Source organism: Temnothorax nylanderi, unplaced genomic scaffold (assembly GCF_030848795.1).
Source record: "Temnothorax nylanderi isolate EJ_2023f unplaced genomic scaffold, tnyl_v1.0 TNYL_tig0060_pilon, whole genome shotgun sequence".
Taxonomy (NCBI): domain Eukaryota; kingdom Metazoa; phylum Arthropoda; class Insecta; order Hymenoptera; family Formicidae; genus Temnothorax; species Temnothorax nylanderi.
In genome coordinates, this window is record NW_027249122.1 from 454,128 (window position 1) to 470,000 (window position 15,873).

General features: G+C 43.1%; 1 protein-coding gene across 1 annotated transcript; it reads right to left on the reverse strand.

Annotated features, from left to right (window-relative positions):
* Window positions 1-265: 265 nt before the first annotated feature.
* On the reverse strand, window positions 266-15,869 carry Slga (proline dehydrogenase slgA). Its single transcript, XM_071707666.1, has 11 exons — window positions 15,459-15,869; window positions 6,354-6,562; window positions 5,761-5,942; window positions 4,279-4,343; window positions 4,014-4,198; window positions 3,755-3,929; window positions 3,543-3,653; window positions 3,315-3,446; window positions 3,041-3,240; window positions 2,855-2,943; window positions 266-2,775 (listed from the first exon to the last, which is right to left on the reverse strand). Exons 1-11 carry the CDS (start codon window positions 15,867-15,869, stop codon window positions 2,570-2,572), a joined length of 1,965 nt encoding a protein of 654 aa, XP_071563767.1. The 3' UTR covers window positions 266-2,569.
* Between the last annotated feature and the right edge of the window lie 4 nt (window positions 15,870-15,873).

Consider the following 15,873-nt stretch of genomic DNA (forward strand, 5'->3'; position numbering starts at 1 on the left):
TTATCTATCTAAGTTATTGTCAGCATTTTACGTCTTAACGGGACCGCGAGTAGAAGCTCGCGTTCTCGCGAGAGCGTGACAGGGCACGAGTTAGCCGGCTTTGAAGAAAGCCTTGAATCTCAATCGAATTTGTCAATGTATAACGTTTAGAAATATACACACATACATACACGCATAGATACACGCACGCACGCACGCATCCACGGACATCCAGTATACCACATAGACACATGGAAACATTTTAGATTTTAGCTATTAGCCCGTGTAACTTGTAACAATGCCCCTTTATTTATTTCTTCATCGATCATGTTTCTCATTTTCCTTTTCTCTTTCTTCCAGCATTTACACACATAATTCACAGCGAAATTTTTAGACTCGCTCTAGACTCGATATAATTCTTCCTTCCTTTTCTTTCCTCTCGCGAATCGATCAATGTCGCGCACGCAGTGCGTCTCTACGAAGCGAGTAAATACCCTACGCAAACGTATCTCGTTTGGATTATTACAGTCGTGTATAAATGTAGGCTACATACACACATATTCTGAACGTAAACGCTCTCGCATAATGTATACAGCAAAAAGAGAGGAGATCACAAATGACTGCACTCGCGTATAGAGCGTCCAGAGAAACGAAATGATTTAGTATAGTCTGACGACAATCTGCGAGCTAAAAAAAAAAGAAAATAAGGATAGTAATAGTACCGATTGGAGAAGTACATTATTGAGTCGTCTATCGCGAGTATAAAGGAAATACTGGCCTAAGAATATCAGAATGCGCTACGCAACCTCCTCGGAAACGCTTGTACAATCTTACAGGCTAAATTATATCGTAACTTGCTGATCGTTGATTGCATGATCGTGATTTTCGAAGTCGCGAATTACGGTCCCGCATCGATATCGACGAGTAACGCTAAATTATACGAAACGCATCAGGCTGGACGCAATTCTCTCTTTCATTAATCAGATCATCGCCTAATCTCCGATAAATTTCTTCCTTCGAGATGTAATTTTTCTCACGACGGATGAGAAAAGGATTCGTTAATACTTAAAACTCTTATTCGAATCACGGCATGAATTTATTGTTTTTAAAACAGTCCTTTGTCTTCTTCCTTGGAAAGAAACAATGAGGATGAGTGCACGGAATGCACATCCCTTTTTTTTTTATTACCAACAATATTTGCGGTGTCCTCCAACGGCGCCGTACGCTTTTCTTACGAATTATCTTGTAACTCGAGAAGCAATTTTAGGCTGAAGCGAAGTGGGACTAATATCTCGTGTATTGTGTGGCTTAACTACGGCTATTAACGTATCACAAAAGAAATATCGCGTTTCTCGCAGATCTCTCCGACTTTCGTTAGCCAGCCCAAAATCACTTTTGTATTCACGTGACTCGAGACGCGTGCACTACGAAGAACGACTCTGTCTCCCTTTCTCTCTTCCTCTTTCCTGCTTCGTGCTAAAGGACGTCTCTCGCTAAGATACCCCTGAATTTTATTATACTTTCACCCTGTTATCTCATCGCACTTCTAAAAACTATCTTTTCGTAATACGCGTGTTATTGGTCTCTTCTCATTTATCCAAACATGGTCATTTCTCCACATATTAAAGCGCTCATCAGCGACGTTTTACGCTTAATGGAAGCGCACGCGATGCAGTTACTATCCATTCCTTCTTGGTAACTATATGCATCGCGAATGCTCTAAACAGTTCTACGTTCACCGTGAGCGATAATCGTTGAGATGGTAGCAAATCGTACAATTACATCTTGATTTATGCGCAATGTCCTTTGTTTCTTCCTATTCTCCCCCTCCCTTCCTTTTTAATGTTACCGATACTATGGACGATAAGACATTTAGGTGAACACGAATCATAAATAATTGATGCGCGTGTGTATTATGTACACATGGAAAATATTCGACGAGATTCTTAAAGAAACTTGTAAAACTTGAAAAGAACGCAAATGTGCTAAAAACACCGATGTAAGATTACCCAATCGTCATCGTCGTTGCGTTTATAGCAAAAAAGCCGTTGATCGATCCGGTCGACCCTTAATACTGTGCACAGTAAACGAAAATATCGTTAAAAAACCATTGATAATTTTACGCACTAACAATGAAAAGAGTTGATTGGTTTTAAACTTTCTTTGCTCGATCTTTGTGAAAACACGTTCTCGTGAGTGAAACTAAATTATAGCACAATCACTAGCATCTTCTTTAATAACGACGAACGAAACGAGCAACGAATACATACTGTAGCTTTACTCAGCAGCTTTGAGCATCGGTACATTCGACAATACAACACTAAGGCGATTTTTACGTAATAGATAACACTGCGTATACCCTTAAGTCTCACGTACACACTCCTGCGCGCAGCGCGCACGACGCGCTCTCTCTCTCTCTCTCTCTCTCTCTCTCTCTCTCTTTCTTCCGAGTACCACAGTAACAGGTCTGTCAAGTTACTTCAATCCGAAGTGCCCGCATCAAGTACTTTCAGGAGAGTTCTCGATAATTTACAATCACTACTTAAATTTGATACTTAAAATTCTGTCTGTGTGCAACTAAATTGACTGCTCAAACCGGAGTGTAATTGCCCTTGGGTTTGTAAAAGATCTTTCCGCGCACTATACGTCTCGTGATTTCATTCAATAATAGGCGTTTCTCCTTTCTGATCTTCGTCAGTATGCCCCGATTCTCTTGTGCGCGCCGCGACAAGTACGGCAACACCTCCTTAACCGGTCCGTATGGGATGTACTTGTACGCGGAGTAACCGGCTTGACCTGGAAATTTTGTTCAATGCATGTGTATACTTTACCTCATCGTAAGAAAAACATTTAAGCTTAAACAATTATTGCATACCCAATGGAAATGTTATGTAGTCGCACATTCCTAATAACTGACCAAAACATATGACTTTATCCTCCGGCGAAATTCCGATTTCTTTCATTCTAAAAAAACGCGAAAAGATATTTTGTATATATAGATACACGCTGATATTCTCTCGCAGCAAGAATAAAGATAGAACTGAATCGCGGCGAAACTTACTTCTCGATCGCGAAACGCACGGTGTCTTCATTGTGCGAGGCAACCATAATTCCTATTTTCTTGGGATCTTCTCCCTTATCCTTGTACTGTTTCATCCGCCTCAGGCACTCCATGAGCGTCTTATGATAGGACTCGGTCGTCGCCTCAAACGTTGGATTCGTGGGATCTGGATAACCCATAGCTGCCGCTCTTGCCCTTTCCTGGATAAGAACTCTTCGGTATTTCGCGCCTTTCAGCGAAATTAATTCAAAGAATACGAGAAATGTTTACAAACCTGCTCAATGTACGCGCCGCGAACGAGTTTAGCACCAAAATAAAAATTTTGGCGTTCCGCCTGTTCGAGATCCGTTTTCACCTCGTTATATGCCTCTTGTAGATACGTCTGGTAAGTGTTGAATACCACAGCCTGAGAAGTAGACCGACATTTGGCAGTGAGAATATCATTCACTGAAAAGTAGCTAAGTGATAACGTCGCGATCCCCTGAGAACGTTAGGAAGTTACCTTTTTTGTATTGTACTTGCGCATCATCTCCAGCGTCAGGCGAGAAATGGCCGGTTGGAAGTACGTCTGCTCTGCATCTATCATGATACGAACATCCAAATTGTCAGCCACCTGTAAACAAAAAAAAAATTATAAATAGTCTTATTATAATTTGAAGTTCATTATAAATAAACTTCAAAATTAACAAAAAAATTTCATTGCTTAACGCATACCGTGACGATAGTGTTTAGACGCCTGATCATGTTCCTAAACATTTCCTCTTCCTTGGACGTGAGTTGCGACATCAGCCTGACCATCTTGCCCGTCTTAATATCAGGTACTTGGAACGTTTCGCTCAGTTCGTAATTTTCGTCTAGAATACCGCTCCACGGAAAAAGATGAATCACACTGTGTGGACAAAAATATCCATTGTGCTTACAATATCGTTCTGTATTAAAAGGTCGCTTCTATTCTTGATTTTGAATCTCGTACCCTTCCTTATCCGACTGAATTTTTTGAAGGAACTTTTGCACCGATTCCTCGTCTTTGATGTGTGCCTCCTCGAACTTTTTCCTAAAATCATCAGGCTTCGCGTGATGTGTCAGAACGGCACCCTCGCCGCCGATAACGTCGGACGTATACTGCCGTGCGCGCATAATTACCTCTGACAATTGCAGCTGAAACAAAAATTATTTCATTACAATCATAAGTTTACAGATGGACAATTAAAGTCAGCAGTAGAAATAAAGTTACTAACCAGAAGCTGCGGCCGACCAAGCGCCGTTAATTTAACGGCTGTGATGCCCATTCCCATCGAAGCGCCTGCAAGGATATATTTCGTGTTACGTCATGTTATAGCATTAATTGAATCGATTATTTTTTCGTAAAAGAAAGAGCGCGCACAAAAGCGCTTGATATTTCAAGATGATAGAAAAGATGTGTATATGGAGAAGATTCCAGGGGAAAGAAGGGAAGTAGTGTCTTCTTACCAGGATAAGGATCGGCTTGGGCATGAGTGGTAATATTCTGGGAGGGGGGATATTTCAGCTGTAGAGTCTTAACTTCATCCTCTGTAAAAGTTAGTAAGTTTACGAAGCAATATTCTTTATCTGGAGTATATGTCGATTTTTTTATTTTCCTCTCTATTTCTTAGACATTAATCAACTGGTGACAGCTTTATGTCCGTTAAATGTCTCCGACACGTTACGTCACATAATTTTGGGCGAAAAGCGCAAACGGTGATCCGCTCACGTACCGATATTTATAGCCGAGTTACGACTGGCCTGTGTGCCTGACTCGTGGAATTTCGAAAGATCCATTCCATCGTCGTCATCGGCGACGGTGAGAGCACGCGCTGTTTCTCCTTCTTTCTCGCACTGGCATATTTTGTATATACTACTCAACGTAGTACACGTCATCAGAAAAAGGCGTGTGCTCTCGCGTCAACGAGAACCGAAAATTCGTTGAAGGCGGCGATCGATGTTGCACGCGACTTCGTGACGTTCGAGTCGCGCCCCCGTAATTACGCTATTACCCCTCCCCCGGAAAGCAACCTCTCCGCCATGTTACACAGTTTCATTAAATTCGATTAAACGTAACTTTAAGCTTTCATTTTATGATTTTATTTTAATTGCCCAACTCGTTCAGTCAATTCATTTATTTCATATCTCTTCGCACACATTTGATTGTCCATTTACGAGCAGCGCTCGAATTAGTATCACGCAGCGAATATTAATCTCCACGTAATCAGCGAATCGATAATCGCGCTCGTGTAATAGTAATCACGTGAAGATCAAGTTATATAACAATGCAGTAATCTTAACAGATAGTAAATCGGAGTATTGATTTCCATGGATGGCGATACGTGACCCGTTCGGCCACCTACATCGTTCGAATATCCGAAGAAGGTCAAGGGGTACTAAAAAAAAAAGCCTGGATAATGCGGAAGAGATCGGTCTGTGGCGCTTTACACGAATTTAATCTTCGTTGTCTATTTACGTTAATTGACGAGATAGATCGAAACGATAAAAAAAAAACAAATATGGACTTCTAATTTACATGTCGGCAAAAATATTTTTATTATTTAACTTCAAGAAGCTTAAGCGAAAAATCAGTTCTAAGCCGGACTGTGATAGACATCCTGTATAGCTCAATGTCGCGCCGTCAAAGATGCCGATCTCGAGGATTAGGAAGGATTTTAAAGTGCTACAGAAGGCCAAAAATAAAGTCCGTGACTCACTCGCCACAGCCTCCAGACACCTGATAAATATGTCCATGTTTCGCTCGCATGACGCTTCGTTCAGGTAGAAATATGTCCTGGCCGACGACACCTTGTATCGCCGATCGGCGAACGACTTCTCCACGTGAAACTTTTTCATCGGGCCCTCCCTCTTCTCGTCGCCCGCCTCCGACACCGAGGCTCTGAAATGGAAGAATACCGAATATTCGGCGGGTGTTTGGACACTTGTTATCATCGCAACCTGCGCCTCTCTGCATTGGATTTTTTTCTATTTAGATGTTACTCTCGATTTTTTTTTCCATCTCTAACGGATTGCAATTCTTCAATCACGTATACCGATGGAAATTAAAGTCCAATCTCTTCTTCACGCACAGAAGCGAAGATAAGCGGATGTAAATAGAGAGCTATATCCGATATTAGTTTGGTAAAGCGATACGCAGGTTTAAATTTCACACTTGACGAAGGGACTCGAGCTACGGAACGGCGCGTTGCTCTCGCAAGGACGCCGTACGAAAAATAAAAAGGATTATCACGCAATAATCGCGATAGCGTAATTCTCGCGATCGCGAAAATATGTAAAGCAAATAACTTACTGGATCTCGCGCCGCTCGGCCTCTTCCTGCGAGATGTCCTCCTCGACGGAATAATCGAGGATCGGTTTAACGCCAAATTGCCGCAGCCTATCTAAGACAGGTGTGATCTGCACCTCGTCTTCGCCGGCGACGAAGTGACCGTAGAACGTCGCCTTCATGAGCTTCGTGAACAGCTTTTCACCCAGCATTGCCTTGGCCAGTTTCATAAACTGTACAAAATTCAACCATTGAGACATACTCAGCATTTCGTTGACGAAGCTCACAATCAGTAACGTAATGCGCGAGGATGAAGAAAAAAAAATGTAAAAATAAAATCGCAGCTAATTCTTCGTTCGAGAGTCAGCTTCGGAGCGAGCATTACGTAATCGCGCGGAGAGACGAAAACGTTATTGTAGGCAGTAGGTACGCCCTCGCAATAAAAATGTGGGTTACATTGCACCTAACGATTACGTAAGATCCGCATATCGATCCCCTGGCGAACGAAATGCTCGCCCCCGGGAATACGCCGTTGATCCTTTCATCCCTCCTGTCATTAAAAGTCATAGTCGAATTTAAAAAAAGGATATAAAGTACAAAAGGTCCAATACGTAAGATGAAAAGTATGTAAAATATAAGAGGAAGATAATAAAAATTTTCAATCTAGCATTTTAAAGAGTTTAAAAATAAAAAATGCAGCTTTCACAATTTTATAAAATCATAACAATTTTGTTACTTGCACGTAGGTAGATAAAGTACACATTCGGTATTCAGGAGATAAAATATAAATTATGACGGGGTATATGTGAATTTCCACGTGTATAGAGACAAGCGGTACACGCGCGCGCGTACACAGATGAATATAAACACGTCGTGTATACGAATATATATTTATGAGAGCCAAAGCTACAACGTTAATTGCTCGCTAACAACACCGACGTCCGATGCTAACAATAATCAGTCATAATTTACACTCTGTGATTCATAGCGTTGCGAAATTGCGATATCGTAGATCGTAGGCACGTCAGTCATTTACATTTTATTGAGTGTAATATGTATGGAAATGTCAAAGTACCATTTCATCAGTGTGTCGAATTGCGGCCCGGATGGTTTGCTGGACCTGTTAACCCCTTCTATCGCGACGGTATTTTCCTTTCTACATAGGTATATGCACATATCACCTACATATTTATATCTTTGCATAGAGGAATGAGCGCGAAAACCTGCAGCTCCGATCGCTCCTAAAAAAACTTGTGTGATTATGGAAAAACCTATCGCTCTCCAAGCGAAGGAAGCGATTGATCCGCGAGTAAAGGAATTTCCAGATAAAAATAAACTTGACGTTCGCGATATAAATCGGCGAGACGCGTGTGTTATCTCTCATCAGATTAGCCGAATCTGATGAGAAATAAGCGGCAGAGGTATATTCCGCAATGAAATGCGTAATGCAAGCTCACGTGAAAGGAAGGATGATTAGTCAGATTGTTAAAATAGAAACAATCTTGCGACGACAGGAAGAAGTCGCTGATTACAATCCTTTCCCCTTATCGATCCGCTCGGGTTTCGTCAGATGAAATCGTAGAAATAAAATTGGGATGCAGCGAAAACCAGCGACGCGGCGCGCCTGGAAGTCGGTTCTAATTTTACCGTCATTCATAAGACTTCTCGCTTCATTGCCCCGAGAAACTTTTCGTATACTTCACGAAATGTATAATAATGATTGAGGCACGTGGTATAAAGTTTACATTCCAATTCAATTGTGATAGGAATTTGTGATAAATTACAGAATAAAAATCGACGGTTTAAAAAAAAGTTTTAATCGTTCGCTAGACGTGAACACATAAATACTCGTGAAAGTAGTTGCAATTAATAGGATAGCTCGTAATCGAAGTGATAATTCAAAGCAAACTGGAAATGCGGATTCTTAAGTGCTACGCAAACAGATAGGCAGGTCGATACATGTTACACGGACGACAGTATATGTACTTAACGTCGCCACTTAAGTCATTGTTATGTTTGCCAAACTCGAGGGCCTCCCGGAGCTCACCGAAACGTTTGCCAACGTTATATATACCTATTGATAAGCCTAAACAGAGTGCGTGCCTGCATAAATCGCTTGATAAATTTTCCCATGCTGCGACGTCTGGTGCCGAGTTCCTCGCACGATGTTGTAATTATGTTTGTGTTCTCCTTGAATTTCGTCCACTTAGAAGAGCGAGTAAAATTACGCTGATCGCGAATATGTCTCAGCCCTCTCAGCTGATCGGCCTCCCGCGAATCTATACATATAGGTTTACAAAAGTCGACTTTGTCACCGACGCAACGCGACGTCGCGTTATGTAGCTGCGCGAGATTAATCGGAGTCGCTGCTGCGTGCCAAAACCAGCTTGGACCAGCTTGGACCAGCTCGCACATTGTTCGAAAATGATGTTATACAACTACGACCAGTAAGACAATTCGAGACCACCACTCGTACGGCCTAGGTAATGCAAACGAGAAACATTATTCTACCACCAAATTAAATTACAACACTATACCTACATTCTTCCCACTTACACCTCAAGTATATGTTTATCGAGAACGACACATACGTATGTTATTACGGTTTGACAGTGATAAATGCAGTTCTTGATAGTCGCACGGTTCGTCGAACTATATCTATTATCAACGTCTCGTCGATAGTGCAACTGGAGAACGCGGTGCGGCGATACGCGGGTTGCGACTCAAGCTGACGATCGATCTAGAAAAATTCCTGGCCGCGAACTACCTCGAAAGTCAAGTGCATTCCTCGGTATTTTAATAACATTCTCTTATAGTCGTCGTAATTTCTGATTTATATTAGCGAGACACCGAATGATTCGGACTAAGAACTAATTTCTTTTGCACTTCAGATTCGGCGAGTCATCTGATGTCGATCATATCGAAAGATCGAGTCAACCTGTAGAATGATAGGCGAGCATTATTCTGCGTCTGTAAATAATCGGGGAAAACCTGCGACAGATAAGAGGCGCGTGATGTACTTGAAATAATATCGATAATGGCGATTCATTTCAGAAACGCCGATCGACATCGATGAAGCCGTCTATTTTTAATTCTTTGCCAATCAATTTAATCTAAACAATCGTTCCGCCGAGTTCCGCAGGATGTCTCACTGATGTCTCACAATGATTCATCCTAATTTTCAAGTTGAATTGATTCTCAATGATACTCGATGATACTCTAATCCTAATCTTCAAGTTGAATTCTTCAATACATTCATTTCATTCTTTAAATGAGTGTTTCTTTAAGTTCGAGAGATGAGCATGTCATTTTCTTCAATTAATTCTGCCCTGCCTGACGGCGGGATCTAACGCTGGTATCTTTAGAATCGCAATTGGGGGAAGAAAAAAGTGAGAGAGGAACATTACAGTAGGGTCGAGAGATGTAGGAGCTGGCATTTAGGCGAGCGGTTCGAATAGGATCGAATTGCCTACTCGTTGGAGGTCAATCCATCCGTTCGTCCGTCCTTGATCATAGAAGGAGGCGCCAGACGACTGGACAGCCTTGGGATTACTTGTACGTGTCGTTATACCGATCGGCCAGCTCGTCTTCCGCGCACACGTGTGGGACTGCCCGCGTGATTGACACGACATATGACCACTCTCGTGTCGCGTTCCTACTTCCTACGTCATACCAGCCGGAAGACTCACATGTGCGCGCCGGAGTTGACCGAAATCCGGGTATGTCAAGAGCGTATCTGGAGAAGTTTCTGTATTTAGAACAGACGTACCGACCAAGAGAGGCCGAAGGAAAGGAATACTTGTCGGTCCGTCAGTTCGTTTATCCAACTGCCAGAAACGGCCGAGTTTTGAGATACAATGTATAAGCAGCGCATCCGTCAACTTTGATAAAAATCTGGCGGAATGGTATGTTTCGCTGGATTTGCTTGAAACACAAGCAACCTCGTGCAAAGAGGTCAGAAAGCTCTGTATCAGGAGCGATCCATTTTTGGGAATTGGAGCTGCTCCGATTTTTTACGCGAGTCAAGCGAGAGATGAGACGTGCAATTTAATATCGTTAGACAATAGCTGCGATCAAAGGAAGATGTATCAAGTGGGAGTTCAAGTGAAGGACACGAAAAGTGCATCTCGAAGACGTCCAGTGAGTTCGAGAAGAGGCGACCGAGAGACAGTCCAATCGATGCGCGAAAAACGGGAGCGGCAGACGCAGTGACGCCGAGCGATTTATCGTAGAGCGTTGCATAACGAAAGCAGCGCGAAAGGGTAATAATTCGCGGGAGATGCAAGAGCCGTGCGATCAGGGCCGAATAGATAGATCGGGCCTCAGCTAGTTGCCAATTCGATCTCATCAAACTGTCCAAATACCAACTCTCGTATCTCTCTTATTTCTCTCCTAAATTCTAAGGATACATTCTAAAATCTTCAGCGTGCGACAAGTGACCCGATTCATTTCTCAGCGCGGCGACGCACGAAGATCGATCTTCCACGCAGCGCTTATTGTTGTTAGAAAACATAATTACATGTGCGCAAGGGCATAACACTGGTAATTATACTGAGGAAAAAAATAAGAAAAAGATATATTTCTCGATCTGGTCGTGATCTACTAACCGAGAAGCGGGATGCAATAAACAAGCTTGAAAGCTTTCGTATTTATTCGAAGAGATTGACCACGATCATCCTAAACGTTACATTATTGAGTTTGTCCATGCAGTTAAATTTTAACTTTATCTTATATGTTTGTTAAAACTGTTCACTTTCAAAATCATTTTTACGAATTATCATTTTCCAATTCACGCTGCCGGCGCGCTCGATCGTGTGTAATATTTATGGAAAATGTATGGGAGGTGCCGCTTGGTCTGGCACACCGTCTGAGCGGAGTCTGGCTCGAGAGAACAAGGCAGCCAACGTCCCCCCCCCCCCCTGAGGTCAGGTCACGTTCTCAGGGTTGCATCGGTGTCGGCGAGCGATACGCGACTTCGCGCCGTTAACGTTCTCGTGCACTTTTCGCTCGTGATCCACGAGGATGTGCGAAGGTCTGCACGCGAATTCCTCTCTACGGTTTCTCATGGAATTAACCGAGTGTCTCGAGAAACGCATTCCTTCTTATAACCATTCTGATCTTTCGACCTAAATTTAGATTTTGACTATCGAAATCGAAAAAAAGCTTTCGATAGAAAAGTAGAAAGCTTCGCTGCGACGAGCAATCCGCGGTTTGAAGAAAAGATCTTTCTTCTTTTCTTAATCTATTTTTATTAATATTAACCTTTTATCGTGCTATCGAGTTAACAATAGATTTACCTCTCGCGATATTTACGAGTCGAACGACTATCGTGATAAGAGCGTCGTGATAAAATCAAAGCCGCGCTAATTGTCACGGCTCGGTGCAATTATCGCTAGCCAATTTTTCCGTGACATTTTTTTATTTTACGTCGCATTTATGGCTTCCTTGTAATCCATCGAGAATATGCTCGGGCTCGGGCTCGGGCTCGGCCCGATATATGGCTCGTCCGCGGTGAGAATTATTACGACTCGCGGCGAACCGGCGGAGAATCGCGACATTGGAACGGGCACGATCGATACGGGAATATCGAGACGAGGAAGAAAAGGGAAATAGCTCGCCGTCGCGTTCGGAAAAATATTTCTCGACCGTAAAGGGAAAACACGACACGTTTTACAATTAGCGTCGCGATGCTGAATTATGCCACGTCGAATGACCGAGACGTTAATCAAACAACGCGGCACAACGTTTACATCCGGTTGGATGATTTACCGCGCGCGATTGCGTGCGGTCGACGGACGTAATGAATTTTACGTTACGTAAAGTTCGACAGCCAGACAGACGTATTATTTCGTACCGTTCGCGAATGTCAAGATGTATTCCGCAACGACCACGTACGCAAACGCGGAAAATCTATAACGCGGTCGACTTCTCTGAAAGCGAACATTCAGAAAAAAGGCACGACCACGTTTCTTACAAAGTATCTAATAACAATTGTCATATTATTTTGCACCTTGCTTTGTGAGCGCGATAGAAAAACTAAGTGAGTTATACATACTTAATTACTTCCTCGCAATTACGTACGATGAGTGCGCAATTGTGTGTACGAAACTAATTAAAAGAAATATCTAAATGATATTCCTTGTTTTTATGAAATTCTCGCGGACATACACAAATTTCAAAAACTCTTCGTGCCAGTTTTTACGTCGAAACATTTATACAAAAAAAGATCAACATGGTTATCTATAATTGCATATAATTTGCAAACTCAAATTAAGATAAATGCAAGGATACTTGTCGTTACTCGGGATACTTATGTGAATGTGAAGAGCGTGTCGATTTTACTTCGTAACATGCGTGAAATACGTTAATGTTTCTCATGCAACATAATTTATAAGCTTGCGAGTGAAAAACGTTCGATATAAGAGTATATTTGTCGTTTCAGCGATAAACTGAGAAACAAGTAATTTTATTCGTCTGGTAATCTTACGGGAATGCCGATAAGCAATTCGTTGGCAACTAATTGTACTCATTAAGTAAACCAATTTGGTCAATAGTAATTCGAATTCAGCCAAGTCGTTACTTAGGAGCGCATACATGTGTAGGAATTGCTGCATCGTGGCCATAATGGTTGAAAAATCGGCGGAATCGGCGACTCTCTGAACGGGTTAAAGGAAATCGCGATTGGATTCCGCGTGGCAGAACGTACTACACGTCTATCCTTGGACGCGGCGGTTATGTAATTGCCCCCGGCGGCGACGGCGGCGATGGTTTGCGGCAAAATTCCTAGGTCGATCCGATGTGTCCGGCGAAATCAATAACGTCGCGTCGTGCCACACCATTGTCGGGGCGACTTAACGGAAAAAAGTTCCGGCGAAGAGGACGAAGGATCGCTGCGAGACGCGAGGAAGAAAAATATGGATCCTCTCGTTCCTTCTTTTCCAAGGTCTCAAGGTCCGGGGCGTTATCAGTTATTACGTTCAAGATCACGGTTATCGCGCGATCGTGATAGATTTATCGATCGGCCGGCCAGGCAGGATCGAGCGACGCGATTAGAAAGACGGTAATCGAGACTTGGACCCCTTCCCCTGGAAAGTTACCGCGATCGACCTACCGCAAAAACGAAATGCGATCCGAGACCCAGCTCGCGGGCTAGAGACCCTATAATAAGAGCCAGTTTTGTCAAAATCGTGCGAGAGAGAAGGATATATTTATATTCATATCGTTTTCTCTTTCTCTCTTTTATATCTCTTTCTCTTTCCGTTCTCTTACTTTTGACAAAACTGGCGGAACAATCAAAACTGGCTGTCTTATAGCCAGTCTCTTATTATAGGGTCTCTACCTCGGGCGATATCACGAGCGACTCCTGCGGGAATTGTTGCGCCGGTTGTTGTTCCGGCATCGGAAATCCGTCCCCGATCGAGCGTCAACCTCTGACCCGCTTTTCAGATCACAGGGACCACCCTAGACTGCCCTAGAAAGCGACGTCCTTCCCGAGATATTCCGTGATAATATAGATCAGGTGAGGCACGTTAACCAAGGTTAGTGCTAACTCATACCGTCGCGACCGGCTATTTACCTCGCGACGATTACGTCATAACGTACGCGCGGGATTCCGCGCCGCTTAGAAAGCTCGAGTAATTAGCGCGTCCTGTCAGATTAAGCGATACGGTGATTAATTGTCGTAAAAGCGAGACCGTCGTTATTTCGCGCGTGTTTAGAGCGCCGCGTACGACACGTATCGCGATACTTGGAAATCAAGCCGGGATTAAATCGCTGGCTGAAGATTTTAATAAGTTAAATTCATATTTCCGAATGTGAGATGCATCTGCGACAGGTGCGTGCCGGCGATGCGTCAAAACCTCCACGAGGAGAACATTGCTAAATTATCGAGATCGTCAAAGCTTATCGCGTTTGAAGTTAAATCGACTGTGAAAAAGATTCTGGCTATTCCTAAATCATCCGAGAATTTCCACGTCATTTATCGTTTTATATAAATATAAATGGTCGTTTATAAATGGCTCGAAGATTCAGGGTCATTTAAATTCGTATTGCATTTCAACGTTCTCTGTGAGAGAAGTAGAATAAATAAATGTTTATATTTAAAAATAAGAACAGATTCTTCATTAGAGAGAGAGAGAGGAAAAAAAGCTATAACTAAGAAGTTACAACTTGTTAGTCAACTATCTTTGAAATAACGTTTCACTATTCCTTTCTGCATTACATTTCATTCACAGAAGGAAGAAAAATAACTTGAGTCGTATATTGCGGTGCATTTTAACCCTCGCAGGCCACATTAATTTTTTGCATACGTGTAAGCCGGCCACATGGGGTCTGGAGGACCCCAACCATTTTTTGCTCATAAGTTTCGAAAAAATCAAGGTATTGTAATGTATTTTTTTTTAAACGATCGTAAATTTTCTGAGATTTATGATAGTAATCTCAGAATTTGTAAAAAAAAATATAACAAAAAAATACGAATTAAAAATGATAGTTCCAAACGTAGTTCCAAAATTTCATTAGGATCCCTGAGACCCCAGGGAGGCTTTCGAAAGGTAAGTTCGATTTTTTTCATTCAATAGAAAGAATGTACTTTATGACATACATAAATCACAACTTGCGTCCGATCAATTTCGCACAATCGGCTTGAACTAGTTTCGACTAGCTTAATCGGCGATCGCTTCAACTATCATTGATCACTAGCACAATGTTTATCTATACATAGATCTATACAGTTTTCTGGGCAGCGATCACGTAACTTTTCCCCTAGAGCGAAAACGTGAAAAGTGCAAAATTTCATGTGACTATCTCTTTCTATTCAACACCAATAGAAAGAGATTGTTACGTGAAACTTTTCACTTTTCACGTTTTCCGCTCTAGGGGATAAGTTACGTGACCGCTCTGCCCTGGATTCAATCTTCCTTTGCCAAGCGACAGAAAGATGAAAGATTCTACCCATATCAATGCGAAGTGTCGCAGGCAGGCAGGCTGGCTGGCTGGCAGGCAGGCAGGCAGGCAGATATACGTAGCCTGACTGAAATGAATGACTGAAATCAAGCTGATCGGAGTTGGGTCGAGGGATCTAAGCTTAAACCTAAACCTAAACAAGCAAGACAAGCGGTTCTCCCTCACCTGCATGTTGTGCTCCACGATGTACTCGATGGAGCACATCTGGTAGACGACGTAGGCGCGCATCAGCTCCATGGTGGTCTTGCTTTTGAACGAGGCGACCGGGTCGTTAAACTTCAAATCGAGCGGGTCGATCTGCCGTGGCAGCGCCGATTGTTGCTGCTGTCGTTGCTTCTTGACGTCAGTGGCGGCGGCGGAGGGGGAGGAGGTCGCGTAGCCACGCACCTGTGCAACCAGCCGCAACGACGGCGGTGCCCTGGTAACCGCTGCCGTTGCCGCTGCCGTCGCCGCCGTCGCCGCCGCCGCCACCGCGGCGTTCTCCAAGAGGCCGACCACGGCCAACGGCGGCGCCCCGCACTTGGCCAGCTTCTTGCCGGCGCAGCATCGTCGCGGAACACTTCTCAGAAACGCCATCGTT

Bases quoted from the DNA above. Each gene is read 5' to 3' on its own strand.
- Slga (XM_071707666.1), bottom strand. From the start codon at position 15,869: ATGGCGTTTCTGAGAAGTGTTCCGCGACGATGCTGCGCCGGCAAGAAG. The intron at 4,199-4,278 runs GTTAGTAACTTT...TTTTTGTTTCAG, and splicing joins TTGGTCGGCCGCAGCTTCTG to CTGCAATTGTCAGAGGTAAT. The intron at 3,241-3,314 runs GTTTGTAAACAT...GTTCTTATCCAG, and splicing joins GCGGCGCGTACATTGAGCAG to GAAAGGGCAAGAGCGGCAGC.